The 18,415-nt window shown below is 53.6% G+C and overlaps 1 protein-coding gene across 3 annotated transcripts in view; it reads left to right on the top strand.

Moving 5' to 3' along the window:
- Window positions 1-16,555, top strand: part of DNMT1 (DNA methyltransferase 1) — a 62,391-nt gene extending 45,836 nt beyond the window's left edge. For 2 of the 3 annotated variants that reach the window (XM_032169619.2, XM_058425073.1), the window contains 15 exons: window positions 332-465; window positions 2,846-3,019; window positions 5,391-5,612; window positions 7,387-7,579; window positions 8,422-8,506; window positions 8,702-8,830; window positions 9,287-9,569; window positions 9,798-9,939; window positions 11,000-11,166; window positions 11,591-11,768; window positions 12,312-12,516; window positions 13,299-13,465; window positions 13,737-13,853; window positions 15,612-15,702; window positions 16,200-16,555. In XM_032169619.2, the coding sequence (XP_032025510.1) occupies window positions 332-465; window positions 2,846-3,019; window positions 5,391-5,612; window positions 7,387-7,579; window positions 8,422-8,506; window positions 8,702-8,830; window positions 9,287-9,569; window positions 9,798-9,939; window positions 11,000-11,166; window positions 11,591-11,768; window positions 12,312-12,516; window positions 13,299-13,465; window positions 13,737-13,853; window positions 15,612-15,702; window positions 16,200-16,234 (2,322 nt within the window). In that variant the 3' untranslated portion in view covers window positions 16,235-16,555. The remainder of the gene's footprint in view (window positions 1-331; window positions 466-2,845; window positions 3,020-5,390; window positions 5,613-7,386; window positions 7,580-8,421; window positions 8,507-8,701; window positions 8,831-9,286; window positions 9,570-9,797; window positions 9,940-10,999; window positions 11,167-11,590; window positions 11,769-12,311; window positions 12,517-13,298; window positions 13,466-13,736; window positions 13,854-15,611; window positions 15,703-16,199) is intronic. The other variant, XM_032169621.2, reaches the window with a different exon arrangement.
- The last annotated feature ends 1,860 nt before the right edge of the window (window positions 16,556-18,415 follow it).

Below are 18,415 nucleotides of genomic sequence, written 5' to 3'. Positions count from 1 at the left end.
TGTATTTTTTTTTTTTTTTTTTTGAGACGGAGTTTCGCTCTTGTTGCCCAGGCTAGAGTGCAATGGCATGATCTCAGCTCACTGCAACCTCCACCTCCCGGGTTCAGGTGATTCTCCTGCCTCAGCCTCCTGAGTAGCTGGGATTACAGGCACCCACCACCACATCCAGCTAATTTTTTGTATTTTTAGTAGAGATGGGGTTTCACCATGTTGGCCAGGCTGGTCTCGAACTCCTGACCTTAGGTGATCCACCCGCCTCGGCCTCCCATAGTGCTGGGATTACAGGCATGAGCCACCGCGCCTCGCCTGACACGCATTCTTATCTCCCAAGGGAGGCATGGATCCTGAGTCCCTGCTGGAGGGGGATGATGGGAAGACCTACTTCTACCAGCTGTGGTACGATCAAGACTACGCAAGATTCGAGTCCCCTCCAAAAACCCAGCCAACAGAGGACAACAAGTTCAAGTGAGCACTGGGGCCGGGCTCGGGGTCAGCAGGCACTTTCAGCCCACATTGCTTCTGTTTCCCGTGTGCTTCCATCTGGTTGGCTTCCCCCAACAGCCCCCCAGTTTGTGTCTCTTGCTCGTCAAAGGCCAGCCTGACTATGGATGATGCTCAAGTGTGTAGATGGCCTGTAGTTGCTTTAAGCATGTGGATGACCTGGCGTCGTCTTTGTAAGAGGGTTCCCTACCCAGAAACAGGGTTCTTCTTCCCATTTCAAGACTTCCCGTGTGTTCTCCAGTGTGTGCCCAGCTCTTGCATGTTTTTGGCTGTTTCTTAGATGTTTTCTCCTGTAAATGAGACCTTTTATTCGATTCTTTTCTTTCTTTTTTTTTTTTTTTTTTTGGACGGAGTCTCGCTCTGTCACCCAGGCTGGAATGCAGTGGTGTGATCTCGGCTCACTGCAAACTCCGCCTCCCGGGTTCATGCCATTCTCCTGCCTCAGCCTCCTGAGTAGCTGGGACTACAGGCGCCTGCCACCACGCCTGGCTAGTTTTTTGTATTTTTAGTAGAGACGAGGTTTCACTGTGTTAGCCAGGATGGTCTCGATCTCCTGACCTTGTGATCCGCCAGCCTCAGCCTCCCAAAGTGCTGGGATTACAGGCGTGAGTCACCGCACCCGGCCTCGATTCTTTTCTAACTGGGTGACTGCTTTGAGGGAAGCTTTTATTTTATTTTTTATTTTTATTTATTTATTATTTTTTTTTGAGACAGAGTTTCGCTTTTGTTGCCCAGGCTGGAGTGCAGTGGCTCGATCTTGGCCCACCGCAACCTCTACCTCCTGGGTTCAAGCGATTCTCCTGCCTCAGCCTGCCGAGTAGCTGGGATTACAAGCATGGGCCACCATGCCCGGCTACTTTTTTTGTATTTTTAGTAGAGACGGGGTTTCTCCATGTTGGTCAGGCTGGTCTCAAACTCCCGACCTCAGGTGATCTGCCCGCCTCGGCTTCCCAAAGTGTTGGGATTACAGGCGTGAGCCACTGCACCCAGCGAGCTTTTATTTTTTAATGTCCAATGCCCCATGCCTTCTTTTTAACCTCCGTACCTCACTTGTTTCAACTAAAAGCAGCAGCCAGCACCCCCAGAGGAGCAGGTGGCAACCAGGGAAACCCAGGGAGGCCAAGAGGGCTACCTGGGGGCATCTGTGCTTCTCCTGTTAAGTCTCATGCTGGCTTCGGCTTGATCTCTATTTTCATTTTATTTTTTATTTTTTTGAGATGGAGTTTCACTGGTCACCCAGGCTGGAGTGCAGTGGCATGATCTCGGCTCACTGCAACCTCTGCCTCCTGGGTTCAAGCAATTCTCCTGCCTCAGCTTCCCAAGTAGCTGGGACTACAGGCGCCTGCCACCGTGCCCGGCTAATTTTTGTATTTTTAGTAGAGACAGGGTTTTGCCGTGTTGGCCAGGCTGGTCTGGAACTCCTGACCTTGGGTCATCTGCTCCCTTCAGGCTCCTAAAGTGCTGGGATTACAGGCATGAGCTACCGCACCCAACCTTATTTATTTATTTATTTATTTATTTATTTATTTATTTATTTATTTATCTATTTATCACCCAACCTCTTTTATTTATTTATTTATTTGAGACAGGGTCTCGCTCTGTCACCCAGGCTGGAATGCAGTGGTGTGGTCACAGCTCACTGTAGCCTTGACCTGCTGGGCTCAAGTGATCTTCCTGCCTCAGCCTCCTGAGTAGCTGGGACTGCAGGCATGCACCACCCTGCCTGGTTAATTTTTTAAAAAATTTTTGTAGAGACAGGGTCTCACTGTGTTGGCCAGGCTAGTCTCAAACTTCTGGGCTCAAGCGATCCTCCTGCCTTGGCCTCCCAAAGGGCTAGGATTACAGACATGAGCCACCATGCTGGGCCTTGATCTGTATTTTTAAGGCCGTCTTCAAGTCTCCTTTAAGGGCTTACTAGTCAAGAATAATGCTGAATTTCCTCAAATCCCTGTTGATCCTTTATAGGGACAACAGTAGGAGTCTCTGCTGGATTGAGTTCTGGACTCAACAGTAGGAGTCTCTGCTGGACTGAGCCACTCGGGACTCTTGCTCGTGGTGTGTTCTTAACCGTATTCTAGACACTGTTCATTGCTATCTTAGGGTTTTTGTATCAATGACTCAAAAGTTGTTTGATTTTCTTGCTATGTATTTTCTGGGCTTTAGTCTCAAATAAGTGTCTTCAAAATGTCAACACAAAGCACAAGAAAGCCACCTCTTCCTTCTAGCATCTGCAAATGTTTTTTCTTCTTGGTTACCAGAGTCTCTGGATTAAGCTGGCATTAGCTGCTGCGGCCACTGCTGGCCATCTCAGGGCCTTATGTTTCTGTCCCTTTGTTTCCTTCAGATTCTGTGTGAGCTGTGCCCGTCTGGCTGAGATGAGGCAAAAAGAAATCCCCAGGGTCCTGGAGCAGCTCGAGGACCTGGACAGCCGGGTCCTCTACTACTCAGCCACCAAGAATGGCATCCTGTACCGAGTCGGTGATGGCGTATACCTGCCCCCTGAGGCCTTCACGTTCAAGTAAGTGCCCCCTTGGAGCAGCCAGGGCCAGGGCACTCCAGGCCGAGCCAGGCTGGCTTTGTGGTTTCCCCCTCCTTACAGACATCCCCAATCCCTCTGCACCAGCTGTTGTCCTAGCTGTCACGTTGGCATCGGTGGCAAACAGACAACATAAATCATGGAGTGTAGACTGACCATGATGCTATTGCAGAGCAAAGCTGAGTGTAAAAGTCAACTCGCTGGTTTGGCTGGGTGTGGTTTCTCACGTATGTAATCCCAGCGCTTTGGGAGGCCAAGGCAGCAGGGAATCATCTGAGGTCAGGAGTCTGAGACCAGCCTGGCCAACATGGTGAAACCTTGTCTCTACTAAAAATACAAAAATTAGCCGAGTGTGGTGGTGCGTGCCTGTAGTCTCAGCTACTCAGGAGGCAGAGACAGGAGAATCACTTGAACCTGGGAGGCAGAGGTTGCAGTGAGCCAAGATCATGCCACTGCACTCCAGCCTGGGCAACAGAGTGTGACTCCGTCTCAAATAAAAAAAGAAAAAAAAGAACTTACTGGCTAAAGCGCGAGGGACAGCTAGGGGCCCTCCCCAGTTCTGCCTCTGCCCAAGGATACCTCCTCACCGTCCCCTGCTGTGAAGTGGGAGAGTGGGATCTTGCCTGCTGGGGCTCGAAGGGTTGAGTGAGTTGAAAGTGCTCCATACAGTACCTGGCTTAAAGTAAAGGTTTAATGGACATGAGTTACTTCTTGGTAAGAGGGAATCACATCAGATGACTTCTCTGTGTCAGAGGATCGAGGCTCTTCCAGGAAGAACCTAAAGCCACAGATCGTTTCCACACTGATCCATTCTGTGTTTTTCCTAAGAATGAGCGTGTGGTTGGAATTACAGCCCATGTTTTTCAGATGCTTTCCTGGCTCACAATTCCATTTCCTTAGAGCCCCAGCTCCCTTGTCTTAGTTCAGTTACTATGAATTATGAGAACTGGAGAAGCAGGGTCCCTTCCAGCCTTGGCACAGTTGAGGCACGTTACCCCCTCTGGTTGTCCTTGGTGGGAAGGGGACACCTCCCCGTAGTGTTTTCTGCCCAGGTGCTCCTGACAAAGTGGGAGAGTCAGCACAGAGACGCCTTTGGAGCCCGTCAGACTCCTGGGGGGTCTAGTGGGGAGAACGTGGCAGCCACCTTCCCTAACGGCAGGCCTTCTTCAAAGAACGGCTTTTCCACACTAGTCAGACCACACTCCCATTGTCCCAGGCCCCGTGTCGCCTTACATTGGCCTCCAATGTCACTTCTAGATCAGAGCCTTAGTCAGGGTAGTGTAGGTTGTATCATAGCAACAACCCCAAATCACAGTGACTTAAAACCACAGAAGCTGGACTGGGTGTGGTGGCTCATGCCTGTCAGGAATTCAAGACCAAGACCAGCCTGGCCGACGCACCTGTCTCTACTAAAAATAAATTAGCCAGGGTTAGCTGGGTGTGGTGGCGGGCGCCTATAATCCCAGGTACTTGGGAGGCCGAGGCATGAGAATCACTTGAACCTGGGAGGAGGAGTTGCAGTGAGCCGAGATCGTGCCACCGCACTCTAACCTGGGGGACAGAGTGAAACTGTCTCAACAAAAACCACAGTAGCCGCTGTCTTGCTCATACGAGGTGCCCATCACAGGTCAGCAGAGGACTCCACCTGTTGTGTCCCTTGGATATCTGGGCTGCTGGAGTCAGAAGTTGCCAGTCTTTGAGCCCAAGGGAAAGCACACAGGACGTTCCCCAGGCAGTGACATCCTCCTAGGTCACTTCTGCCCACGTCACATGCCAGGAAACACAAGATGCCAAGTGGTTGGGAGGCGGGAGCCTGGCGTATTTGAGCAGTGTCAGCCACCACCGTAGCCAGTAATGCGCAGAGGGTGAATGCGTGCTTCAAACTGTGAGACTGAATCTCCGGCTAAATATTTTTTTTTTTTTTTTTTTCTGTGAGATGGAGTCTTGCTCTGTCACCCAGGCTGGAGTGCAGTGGCACAATCTCAGCTCAGTGCAACCTCTGCCTCCTGGGTTCAAGCAATTCTCCTGCCTCAGCCTCCCAAGTAGCTGGAATTATAGGCATGTACCACCACGCCCGGCTAATTTTTGTATTTTTAGTAGAGACAGGGTTTCACCATGTTGGCCAGGGTGGTCTCGAACTTCTGACCTTGGGGTCCACCTGCCTTGGTCTCCTAAAGTGCTGGGATTACAGGCGTGAGCCACAATGCCCAGCCTAAATAATTTCTTAGGGTACACACCTACCTTAATTCATCAGGTGTTTGACTTTAAATGGTTATTGTCACTGGTCAGTCATGCCTGACTGACCACTGCAAGGTGGAAGGTTCATTGATGCCAAATGGGTGCTTCTCTGCAGCATCAAGCTGTCCAGTCCCGTGAAACGCCCACGGAAGGAGCCTGTGGATGAGGACCTGTACCCAGAGCACTACCGGAAATACTCCGACTACATCAAAGGCAGCAACCTGGATGCCCCTGAGCCCTACCGAATTGGCCGGATCAAAGAAATCTTCTGTCCCAAGAAGAGCAACGGCAGGCCCAACGAGACTGACATCAAAATCCGGGTCAACAAGTTTTACAGGTCAGCAGAGGCCTCTGTTCTTCCACGAGGCCGCAGACTCTTCTAGAAGGCTCTGCCTGAAACAGGGTTGTGGCATAGCACCCACGGTTGTTCTAAGAGTTATGTTGAAGTAGCTGTTTTTCCAAGTGTTTCTGATTATTGGTGGGCACTGATAATGACTAGAATTCTAGTTCCCAGCCCTCACTTTTAGGTCCTTATTTTAATGTTGCAGAGCCCTTTTTCCAAAAGAAATCCTTAAGCTGGCTGGGCGCTGTAGCTCACGCCTCTAATCCTAGCACTTTGGGAGGCTGAGGCAGGAAGATCACTTGAGTCCAGGAGTTCAAGACCAGCTTGAGGAAACGTAGTGAGACCCCAGCCCTACCAAAAAAAAAAAAAAAAAAAACTAGCTGGGTGTGGTGGCACACGCCTGTAGTCCCAGCTACTTGGGAGGCTGAGGCTGGAGGGGTCACTCAAACCCAGGAATTTGAGGCTACAGTGAGCCATGATCTCACCACTGCACTCCGGCCTGGGTGACAGCCAGACCCTGTCTCAAAAGGAAAAACGGGTAGAGTGTCTGGGCACCCCCAGAGAACCTCCCAAGCTCTATCTATGACTGTCCAGGTTCTGTCCCGCTGTCCCCACCTCTTCCCAGGTCCTCCTGTCTCTGGGATTTTTTCTCTTTCCTAAGCTTTTGGCCTATTACGTTTTCTTTTTCTAAGACCCGAGTAACTTGTGGTGATTAGGCATTAACCTGAAACTAGCCTGTACAGGAAGCTATACACTTGCCTCACCTCTTAGCTAACATAGATCAAAGATTTCCTGAAGCCTTTGTAATAACAGGAAATAAAACAAGGGTTCTGAGTGGTACAGACGAGATAAACACACTCGAGAGGCTGCTACCGGCAGGCAGACACTACAGGGCAGGGCCAGGTGTGCAGAGCAAGCAGCCAAGCTGACCTAATGGTTGGGGGATCTTTACCCAGCGGTTCCCTAATTGGGGGTGAATCTACCTTGCAGTTCCCTCATGTGGGGAGGGGATATCTTTACCTGTGGTTCCCTAAGTAGGGGGGTCTTTACCCTATGACTCCCTAACTGGGGGGGGTCTTTACCCTGCGGTTCCCTAACTGGGTCGGGGGTCATTACCTGGCGCTTCCCTAATTGTGGGGGAATCTACCTTGCGGTTCCCAACTGGGTCAGGGGTCATTACCTGGCGGTTCCCTAATTGTGGGGGAATCTACCTTGCAGTTCCCTAATGTGAGGAGGGGATATCTTTATCCTATGATTCCCTTACTGGGAGGGATCTTTACCCTGCAGGTCCCTAACTTGGGGGATCTTTACCCTGTGGGTCCCTAACTTGGGGGATCTTTACCCTGTGGGTCCCTAACTTGGGGGATCTTTACCCTGCAGTTCCCTAACTGGAGGGTCTTTACCCTGTGGTTCCCTAAATGGGGGGAGTCTACCTTGCAGTTCCCCAGTGTGGGGAGGGGATATCTTCACCCTGCAGTTCCCTAACTGAGGGGGTCTTTACTCTGTGGTTCTCGAACTAGGGGGTCTTTACCCTGCAGTTTCCTAACTGGCGGGGGTTCCTTACCCTGTGATTCCGTAACTGGGGAGGGGGGAGGTCTTTACTTGGTGTCTCCCTAACTGGGGGTATCTTTACCTGGTGGTTCCCTAACTGAGGGGGGGGCGGTCTTTACCCAGCAGTTCCCTGAGCACTCCAGGAACATGGTGCTGTTTAATTCAGCATAAGCTCACCACAAAGGAGAGCTCCTAACGAGGCCTCTCCTGCTCGCAGGCCTGAAAACACCCACAAGTCCACTCCAGCGAGCTACCACGCAGACATCAACCTGCTCTACTGGAGCGACGAAGAGGCTGTGGTGGACTTCAAGGCTGTGCAGGGCCGCTGCACCGTGGAGTATGGGGAGGACCTGCCTGAGTGCGTCCAGGTGTACTCCATGGGCGGCCCCAACCGCTTCTACTTCCTCGAGGTGGTGCCCCTGCTTGCTAGAGGGAAGGCTTCGGGGTCAAAGTTGGCCAGAAGGAGTCTGATGTCGGGTTATGCACAAGGCGGCTTGGCTGCAGGGTTTCGGCTTTTATAAGAAGTGGGTGGTTGGCTGACGTGAAGCTGTTCTGCAGGAGCTTTACGGGGGTCTGCGCAGGGTTCTCCAGAGCACAAGTTGTATGAGATTCAAGTAGTTCCGGAGTTTAACACTCCTGGTTTTTAAAAAGTATGTCATTAGAGAACCTAACATTTTAGTGTCTTGGTGCAACTGAATGTTGAGGACCATGAGGCAGCTTCCACCAGCCTGACTGGTGTCTTAGTATGAGTTGGAGAAGGTGCCCCTGCTCCTGGGTCCCTTGGGCCAGGCGCCTACGTCCAGGCCCAGCCCACATGCCTGTGCGGGTGGCCCTGGTTATGGAGAGGGCCCACGAGTCAGCTGATCAAGCTCATGACTTGTAAATTGTTGGGGCTTGGCCTTTCTTTGTTGTTATCTTAAAACGATACATCCACGTTCTCCCAGGCTTGGATGAGGATAGCCCAGTTGGACAGCAGATTCTGCATCGCACTTTTTCCTGTTCTAGCAAGAGTACTCTCAAGTGCTTGTAATAGGCATTTCAGTGTCAGCCACATCAAATGTTAGTATTAATAAAATGGATTGTTTTAAGTTTCCATTGTAGCAAAATCAGACTACTCTTATTGGTGGCTAATTGGTCATGGCCCCACTGAGGGAGAAATTAAGTGACTATCAAATTGCCTTCTTACTAGTCTGTGTTAGAGAGGGGACTAGTGCGTTTCTCTCCAAAATGATTGCAGTTCTCTCCTTTTCAGGCCTATAATGCAAAGAGCAAAAGCTTTGAAGATCCTCCCAACCATGCCCGTAGCCCTGGAAACAAAGGGAAGGGGAAGGGAAAAGGTACATCATTGTATGAGTTTCTTTTCAAGTTATTCTTCTGTAACTTGGAGGCTGCCTGTGAATCCCTCAGTGTAAAACCACCTCTGGGGTTACTGACTCTGGGACAGTGAGGCCGCCTGAGTTAACAAGGCGCTTGAGAGCAAGGTGGACTTGGACTCTGAGGATCGGGTTTAGCCTCTGGCCTCTCTCCCCCAGGGAAGGGCAAGCCCAAGTCCCAAGCCTGTGAACCGAGCGAGCCAGAGATGGAGATCAAGCTGCCCAAGCTGCGGACCCTGGATGTGTTTTCTGGCTGCGGGGGGTTGTCGGAGGGATTCCACCAAGCAGGTGAGCGCCCGTAGGCTCCATCTCTGAATACCTGGTGAGCCCAGACCGGGCAGGTGCTACCTGAAATGCCTTCCAACCCTGGTCACCTTCCTGACTCAAGAATCTCCTTCCAAGGCCAAGCACGGTGGCACACGCCTGTAATCCCAGCACTTTGGGAGGCCAAGGTGGGTGGATCACGAGGTCAGGAGTTTGAGACCATCCTGGCCAACATGGTGAAACCCCGTCTCTAATACGAATACAAAAATTAGCTGGGCGTGGTGGTGCATGCCTGTAGTCCCAGCTACTCGGGAGGCTGAGGTGGGAGAATCGCTTGAACCTGGGAGGCAGAGCTTGCAGTGAGCCAAGATTATACCACTGCACTCCAGCCTGGGTGACAGAGCGAGACTCCATCTCAAAAAAAAAAAAAAAAACTCCTTCTGGAGAGTTGAAAGCATGGCTTCGTGCTTGATCTGCCAGGCATCTCTGACACGCTGTGGGCCATCGAGATGTGGGACCCCGCGGCCCAGGCGTTCCGGCTGAACAACCCCGGCTCCACGGTGTTCACAGAGGACTGCAACATCCTGCTGAAGCTGGTCATGGCCGGGGAGACCACCAACTCCCGTGGCCAGCGGCTGCCCCAGAAGGGAGATGTGGAGATGCTGTGCGGCGGGCCGCCCTGCCAGGGCTTCAGCGGCATGAACCGCTTCAATTCGCGCACCTACTCCAAGTTCAAAAACTCTCTGGTGGTTTCCTTCCTCAGGTAAACGGGTAGAAGTCCCCCAGTGTTGCCAGACGGCCCGGGGCTGTGCCGCATGTCAGCAGTGGTCATTTTCGCCCTGCACTGAGGCCTCTGCCCCCCGGAAGCTCACAGCTCAGCTCTCACCAGGGAGAGACTTTGATAACATTCGTGAGGGGCTTCCGGCACAGTGGGTCGTTTCTCCCCTCTGTCTGTGGAGGTGACTCCTGCAGTCTCTCCCGCCCCCTACAGCTACTGCGACTACTACCGGCCCCGGTTCTTCCTCCTGGAGAATGTCAGGAACTTTGTCTCCTTCAAGCGCTCCATGGTCCTGAAGCTCACCCTCCGCTGCCTGGTCCGCATGGGCTATCAGTGCACCTTCGGCGTGCTGCAGGTGGGCCCCGGGGCCGGGGTGGGCAGACGGATGTGGCCAGCACGTGACCCGGCCAGCAGCCCAGCCGTCCCTTACTGAAAACAGGGTTCAGTGGCACAGGCCTGCCATCCAGGCGGCAGAGGCTGGCGTGGTGCTCTGTCCCACTGGTGGAGTCAGGGGAGATGCTTGCTCAGCCAGCCCCCAGCAAGTCCACCTCTAGCGTCTCTTGAGCTGTGTTCTCGAACATGCCCGGGAGGGCTGGCTACAATGGGCTTCTCACCATGCAGCTCCCGGCTCCTTTCCCTCGATGGGGAAGGGTGAGCAGCCCACCACGGAGCACCGTGGAGCGGTTGAGTCTGCACAGGGGAGGGGAAGTGAGGTGCGCAGAGCCATGTGTAGGCGGCAGCTGTTCGATTGGTTTAAAAGACAGTTTTGCTCTGGGTAACTGCACACACAAACCCCCACAGATGGCTGAGGGTTGCACTCCAGGTGGCTATGTCTGCAGGGACAGGGATGGACATAGTCTGTGGGGCCCAGGCCTTATCTGAAAAGCATCCCCCATCCTCTGTATCAGCTCAGCGATTGAGGGCATAATTAAAAATGAAACCGCTATCCAGATGCTAGCACAGGATGTCTGCCTAAGTGGGCAAGCACTTGGCTACCTGGTCCCCTAGCTCAGCCTCAGGGCGACTCAGGCTCACCAGGCAAGACTTGTCACAGCCACGTTCTCTGTTCTTGTGACCACAGCCATCAGGGAAGCGACAGCGTTCCTGGTCTCCAGCGTTCTCCCCGAGTGCTAAGACCTTGGGGCCCTTGCAGTGCTTTCAGAGCTGGCCGGACTTGCCCGCAGGGTTCGCTCCCACCTTCCCCAGTGGCTGCCCTCTGGGCTCAGCTGCTTTTGTTTTTTATCTGCTCCAAACTCCTCTGACCAGGAGCACGCCTGTCAGGGTAACTGGGGATTCTGCAAGTGCGCTCCGCATTGGCCAGCCACTCCTGACTCAGGCTGCTGACCCCTGGCCTGGGTCTGGCCAGTCGGGAGTGTCCCACTGATGGTGGGGGTGTCCGTCCTTCTCCCCCACAGGCCGGTCAGTACGGCGTGGCCCAGACACGGAGGCGGGCCATCATCCTGGCCGCGGCCCCTGGAGAGAAGCTGCCCCTGTTCCCAGAGCCACTGCATGTGTTTGCTCCCCGGGCCTGCCAGCTGAGTGTGGTGGTGGATGACAAGAAGTTTGTGAGCAACATAACCAGGTAGGTGGCCCCCATCGCTCCTCCACACACTGCCGAACGGGCCTCAGTAGCTCATGGGGCCCATGAGTGCTCCCTGGTGAGGCCTGGGGAGGAGAGGATGGCACGGCATCTGGCCTGCCACACGGTGCTCTGCCACATGGCGCTCTGCCACCTGTGGTCTCCAGTTCTGACGTTGCATCATCTGCTTCCCTAGTAGATAGCACATGCAGAGCGGCCAGACGCATGCTTGGCTGTGGTCGTCCACAAAGCCCACGCCATAGCCCCATCCCCACTTCCAGATGGCATCCAGGCACACTGCCACCCATGTGACCTCGGGCAATGCTGTGACCTCTGGAGAAGGCCATCTGAGCAGGCGGGGTGGCACCTGTGACGAGGGGACAGCTGCTGCGTGCATCCCCAGAGGTGTTGACCTCCTCTGTTGCAGGTTGAGCTCGGGTCCTTTCCGGACCATCACGGTGCGAGACACGATGTCCGACCTGCCGGAGGTGCGGAATGGAGCCTCAGCGCTGGAGATCTCCTACAATGGGGAGCCTCAGTCCTGGTTCCAGAGGCAGCTCCGGGGCACACAGTACCAGCCCATCCTCAGGGACCACATCTGTAAGGTAATGGCACCCCCACAGAGCAGCTTCTCCTCGAGGCCCAGCCCAGCAACCCCATGGGAACAGTCAGAGCCTGCCCAAGACTCAGGGGAGACATGGAATCTGATCCCAGGCTCCTCCTCCCGAGTCCTCAGCCCGCCCTTGTGTGACCCCTGGCCTCTCTGGCATGGTCATGGGAAGTGTCAGAGCTCCCGCAGTCCTGGACTTGGTCTGGAATGGTGTCAAGCCACTGCCCACCCACCACTGCCTTCCCCCTCGCTGCCTCTCCCCACATGTTTTCCCAGGATGCCAAGACCAGCCCTTTCACCATCCCCTTCCCCCACCCTAAAGGCTCAGCTTAGATTCCCACGCTCTCCCACCCCTGCGCTGCCTCAGGTCCCTGCCGTGGCCTCGAGCCAAGTGCGATATCCCTGACTGTCTCTTTCCCGATGGGCATGAGCCCCAGGGGGCTTCCTGGTCACCATGGTGTTCCCAGCACCCAGCCCACCATGGATGCTTGGATGCTGCTCACATGAGGTGACAGCTGGGCCCCCCACACTCTTTCAGGACATGAGTGCATTGGTGGCCGCCCGCATGCGGCACATCCCCTTGGCCCCTGGCTCAGACTGGCGCGATCTGCCCAACATCGAGGTGCGGCTCTCGGACGGCACCATGGCCAGGAAGCTGCGGTATACCCACCATGACAGGAAGAACGGCCGCAGCAGCTCCGGGGCCCTCCGTGGGGTCTGCTCCTGCGTGGAAGGTGGGGCCTGTATGTTGTGGTTCCTGGTGGGCTGAGGGGAAGGAAGGCAGAACCCTGGGCCTTTGGCCCGTGAACCTGGAGGCCAGGGCAGGGCACAGACACACCAAGCCTGGGTGTCCCAGAGAAGGTAGCTGCTGACCATGTTAAGTAGTAAAAGCAGGCTGGGTTCGTGGCCCACACCTATAATCCCAGCACTTTGGGAAGCCAAGGCGGGAGGATCGCTTGAGCCTGGGAGGTTGAGGAGGCTACAGTGAGCTGTGATTATGCCATTGCACTCCAGCCTGGGAGACAGAGTGAGACCCTGTCTCTAAAAAGAAAAACAATAAATAATAAAAGCAGGTCAGGCATGGTGGCTCACCCCTGTAATCCCAGCACTTTGGGAGGCCGAGGCAGGCAGATCACTTGAAATCAGGAGCTCGAGATCAGCCTGGCCAACGGTGAAACCCCATCTCTATTAAAACTACAAAAATTAGCTGGGCGTGGTGTCACACGCCTATAATCCCAGCTATTTGGGAGGCTGAGGCAGGAGAATCACTTGAACCCCATAGGCAGAGGTTTCAGTGAGCCAAGATCATGCCATTGCACTTCAGCCTGGGCAACAGAGTGAGACATATAGTAATAATAATAAAAACAGTGCCCAGAGAACGAGGATTGTTGGCTGCTCCACCCCAAGGGGCCCCTTGCACAGGAGGTGCCATCTCTGCCTCCCAAAGCTCTAAGAGCCACTGTCCTCCGTCCCAAGCCTATACCCCATCCCATAACTGCAGCCTCATCACTGTCCTGTCTTCCAGCTGGCAAAGCCTGCGACCCCGCAGCCAGGCAGTTCAACACCCTCATCCCCTGGTGCCTGCCCCACACTGGGAACCGGCACAACCACTGGGCTGGCCTCTATGGAAGGCTCGAGTGGGACGGCTTCTTCAGCACAACCGTCACCAACCCCGAGCCCATGGGCAAGCAGGTAGGTGGGGAGGGGGCATCCAAGGGCCTGGGTCAGGCCCTGTACTTGGAGGCCTAACTGGGCTCCCCTAACTTGGGCTTAGCTAAGTGGGGGACAGCACCTCAGGACCCCAGGCACCTGGCCTCTGCCTCCTGCCCCTCCGTGTCCATGGGACAGGCTAATAGGCCAAGGCCATGGCCGGACGCTGCCACGGTGCCATTTCCCTCCCTGTCCCCCACGGTGACCCGGCCTGGGTGCTACTGCCCTTGCCCACCGCGCCTCTCGCCCCCAGGGCCGCGTGCTCCACCCAGAGCAGCACCGCGTGGTGAGCGTGCGGGAGTGTGCCCGCTCCCAGGGCTTCCCTGACACCTACCGGCTCTTCGGCAACATCCTGGACAAGCACCGGCAGGTCAGTGGGGCGGCGCCCGCTGGGTCTGGACAGGAAGGAGGCTTCTATGCCTGTCACCAGGTGGGGCTGGGGCCAGCGCAGTCACTTCCGGAGGACACCTGCTGGCTGCTGGGTAGCCCCAGCACTCTCAGTGGGAAGACTGCCCACAGGAGGGACAGGGCTGAGACATCCGAGTCAGGCTGCGTCCCTATGCTGGTTCCTTACTGTTTGTTTTTGAGGCAGAGATTGAGCCAGAAGGACAGTCCATCACACTAAAAGAGCAGGTTAAAAGCCATGGTGGAGGCCGGGCGCGGTGGCTCACGCTTGTAATCCCAGCACTTTGGGAGGCCAAGGCGGGCGGATCACGAGGTCAGGAGATCGAGACCGCGGTGAAACCCCGTCTCTACTAAAAATACAAAAAAATTAGCCGGGCGTGGTGGCGGGCGCCTGTAGTCCCAGCTACTTGGAGAGGCTGAGGCAGGAGAATGGCGTGAACCCGGGAGGCGGAGCTTGCAGTGAGCCGAGATTGCGCCACTGCACTCCAGCCTGGGTGACAGAGCGAGACTCCGTCTCAAAAAAAAAACAAAAAAAAACACAAAAACCCATGGTGGCAACAGCTCGCTCGCTGTAGGTTCAAATGAACTAGCACCTTAATTCCTACCTGCTTCTCAGGTGTCAGGTTGGCTTAACGAGTTAGTCTATGAGTTAGTTAAGTGTATTTTCATCAACATAGGGCACACGCATTGCTTAAAAACCAGTGTCCAGGGTTCTTGTGAAAACCACGTTTCGCCCCTCCCCGTGAATCTGGTTCTCGGGAAGCAGCCACTCTCTCTGTTTTGTTTGTTTGTTTGTTTGTTTGTTTGTTTTTTGAGATGGAACTTTGTTCTTTCACCCAGGCTGGAGTGAAATGGCGTGATCTCAGCTCACCGCAACCTCCATCCCACTGGTTTTAAGTGATTCTCCTGCCTCAGCCTCTTGAGTAGCTGGGATTACAGTCGTGTGCTACCACACCCGGCTAATTTTTGTATTTTTAGTAGAGACAGGGTTTCACCATGTTGGCCAGGCTGGTCCCGAACTCTTGACCTCAGGTGATCTGCCTGCCTCGGCCTCCCAAAGTGCTGGGATTATAGGCATGAGCCACTGCGCTGGCCAGGGAAGCAGCCACTCTTAGCTGGGAGTGAAACGTGTCTAGGTGGCCCATTTGTCTTTTTTTTTTTTTTTTTTCTGAGACAGGGTCTCACTCTGTCGCCTAGGCTGGAGTGCAGTGACATGATCTCTGCCCACTGCAACCTCCACCTCCAGGGTTCAAGCGAGTCTCCTGTCTCACCCTCCTGAGTAGCTGGGATTACAGGCATGTGCCACCATGCCCAGCTAATTAGTTTTTGTACTTTTAGTAGAGATGGGGTTTCACCGTGTTGGCCAGGCTGGTCATGAACTCCTGGCCTCAACTAATCCACCTGCCTTGGCCTCCCAAAGTGCTGGGATTACAGGCGTGAGCCACTGCTCCCAGCCCCACGTGTCTTTGTCTCAAGTCTTTCTGAAGCTCTTCAAAGGCCCAGTGACTTGTGGCTGTGGGGTGGGATGATGGGCCAGTTGGACGGTCCGAGGACCTTGTGCTGGAAGGGATTATTTGGGCCCACGTGAGCAGGACCAGAACCCTTCCCCAAGGGGCGCAATGCCCAGGTTGTCCTCCATCTGAGCAGGGGCTGGCAGTACACCTGCCCCCGGGCCTCGGGCCTGGGCGTCCACATCAGGCATTGCCCTTCTCCCCTCCCGCAGGTGGGCAACGCTGTGCCGCCGCCCCTGGCCAAAGCCATTGGCTTGGAGATCAAGCTCTGTATGTTGGCCAAAGCCCGAGAGAGTGCCTCAGGTATGGTGGGGTGGGCCGGGCTGCCCTCTGGGGGTACATGCGGGGGCAGTTGCCGGCCACCGCTCTGGGCTCTGGGACTCAGGTGGGTCACCTGCCCACCTTCCTGGCCCCATCTTTCTCAAGGGGCTGCTGTGAGGATTGAGTGAGTTGCACGTGTTGAGTGCTTAGAGCAGGCGTGCTGCACACATCAGGGCTTTGGTCAGGTTGGCTGCTGGGCTGGCCCTGGGGCCATTTCCCTCACTCCTGCTCGGTGAATCTGGCTCAGCAGGCACCTGCCTCAGCTGCTCACTTGAGCCTCTGGGTCTAGAACCCTCTGGGGACCATTTGAGGAGTGTTCAGTCTCCATGAACATTCCCTTAGCACTCTGCCGCTTATTGGGTGAGCTGTTACATCAGTATGTTAACGTTTCCTGATGGTCCATGTCTGTTACTCGCCTGTCATGTGGTGTGACACTGGGCGTGTTCCCCAAAGTGACTTTTTCTTTTATTTCCCTTCAGCTAAAATAAAGGAGGAGGAAGCTGCTAAGGACTAGTTCTGCCCTCCCGTCACCCCTGTTTCTGGCACCAGGAATCCCCAACATGCACTGATGTTGTGTTTTTAACATGTCAATCTGTCCGTTCACATGTGTGGTACATGGTGTTTGTGGCCTTGGCTGACATGAAGCTGTTGTGTGAGGTTCACTTATCAACTAATGATTTAGTGATCAAATCGTGCAGTACTTTGTGCATTCTGGATTTTAAAAGTTTTTTATTATGCATTATATCAAATCTACCACTGTATGAGTGGAAATTAAGACTTTATGTAGTTTTTATATGTTGTAATATTTCTTCAAATAAATCTCTCCTATAAACCACCCTGGATGGGGACTCGTGATTTGCACAGGACTTCTGGCTGAGGCCAGACAGGAACAAGCTCTTCCATGCTAAAGGTGACCCACGTGGAGTTCGAAGCTAGCACATGTTTGAAGCTAGACACTCCGTGTGTCTGTGTTTGTTCAGAACTGAGTCACGTGAGTTGATCCCCATGACATGCAAATGGAACTTGCTAGTGTAGCTTCCAGGAAAGCCTTTTAAAGGAAGTCTTGGCTGGCCTTCCCCATGGCTGGTAGCCCTTCTTTGGCCTGGAGTGGGTTGCGATGCTTGGCAGCAGAGAGCAGCCATCCTGTGACCATGAGGCAGAGCTCTGTGCTGCGACTGGTGGAATAAGGAGAGAGAAGTCACCACTGAGCTGCCCTTGGAGCCCTGGCCGCCCCATCCCCAAGCAAAACCTCTTCTTTAGTTGGGTTTTTTTTCTTTCCAAAGATTTTTTTTTTTTTTTTTGAGATGGAGTCTTGCTCTGTTGCTCAGGCTGTAGTGCAGTGGGGCAGTCTCAGTTCAACGCAGCCTCTGCCTCCTGGGTTCAAGAAATTCTCCTGCCTCAGCCTCCCAAGTAGCTGGGAATGTAGGCGCCCATCACCACATCCAGCTAATTTTTGTATTTTTAGTAGAGATGATGTTTCGCCATGCTGGCCAGGCTGCTCTTGAAATCCTGACATGATCCGCCCACCTGGGTCTCCCAAAGTGCTGGGTTACAGGGTGTGACCCACTGCACCCAGCCTCCCATTAGCTTTTTTTTTTTTTTTTTTAGACAGTTTCGTTCTTGTTGCCCAAGCTGGAGTGCAGTGGCACGATCTCTGCTCACTGCAACCTCCGCCTCCCAGGTTCAAGTGATTCTTCTGCCTCAGCCTCCCAAGTAGCTGGGATTACAGGCATGCACCATCACACCCGACTAATTTTGTATTTTTAGTAGAGATGGGGTTTCTCCATGTTGGTCAGGGTGGTCCCAAACTCCCGACCTCAGGTGATCCACCTGCCTTGGCCTCCCAAAGTGCTGGGATTATAGGTGTGAGCCACTGTGCCTGGTCGGCATTTTTTAATAGTGACATAACACTTCTGTGTGTCCAGTGGCCACTGGATGTACCCTTTCTCTGTGGTGGCCACATGACTGTCTTTGCTGGGAGCTCCCTGGGCATTTGGGACGACTGCCCCTGCTCAGTCATCCTGGCTCATCATGTCTGTGCCATACAGAGACCTCCCATTTTTAGGAAGTCAATTTATATTTGTCACTCTTAGTTTTTTGTAGCCTGCTCATTTTTGAGATGGATTCTCACTCTGTTGCCCAGGCTGGAGTGCAATGGCGCGATCTTGGCTCACCACAACCTCCGCCTCCCGGGTTTAAGCAATTCTCCTGCCTCAGCCTCCCAAATAGCAGGGATTGAGTAGCTGGGATTACAGGCACCTGCCACCACATCTGGCTAATTTTTGTTAATTTAGTAGAGACAGGGTTTTGCCATGTTGGCCAGGATGGTCTCTAACTCCTGACCTCAAGTGATCCTTCCGCCTTGGCCTCCCAAACTGCTGGCATTACAAGCATGAGCCACCGTGCCCGGCCTTTGTAGCCTATTTGGAAACGCCTTCCCTCCCCCCACCAAGAGACCTTAAACATATATCTTCCACATTTCTGACATTCCCATTTTAACACATGAATCACTTTTGTAAGGACTAAAAATGGGGATCTTAGCTTATTTTTTTAATAAGACTGATAGCAAATGCACACAGCAAAGTACAACAGCTCAGCTTGACATATGGTAAAGTTCCCCCATCTGAGATTTTTTTTTAAATATACTTTCTGCTGCTATTTTAAGCTAAAAAATTCATTTTAAAGTATATAATGA

This window comes from Hylobates moloch, unplaced genomic scaffold (assembly GCF_009828535.3).
Source record: "Hylobates moloch isolate HMO894 unplaced genomic scaffold, HMol_V3 SCAFFOLD_12, whole genome shotgun sequence".
Taxonomy (NCBI): Eukaryota; Metazoa; Chordata; class Mammalia; order Primates; family Hylobatidae; genus Hylobates; species Hylobates moloch.
This window is presented reverse-complemented; position numbering and strand designations above follow the sequence as displayed.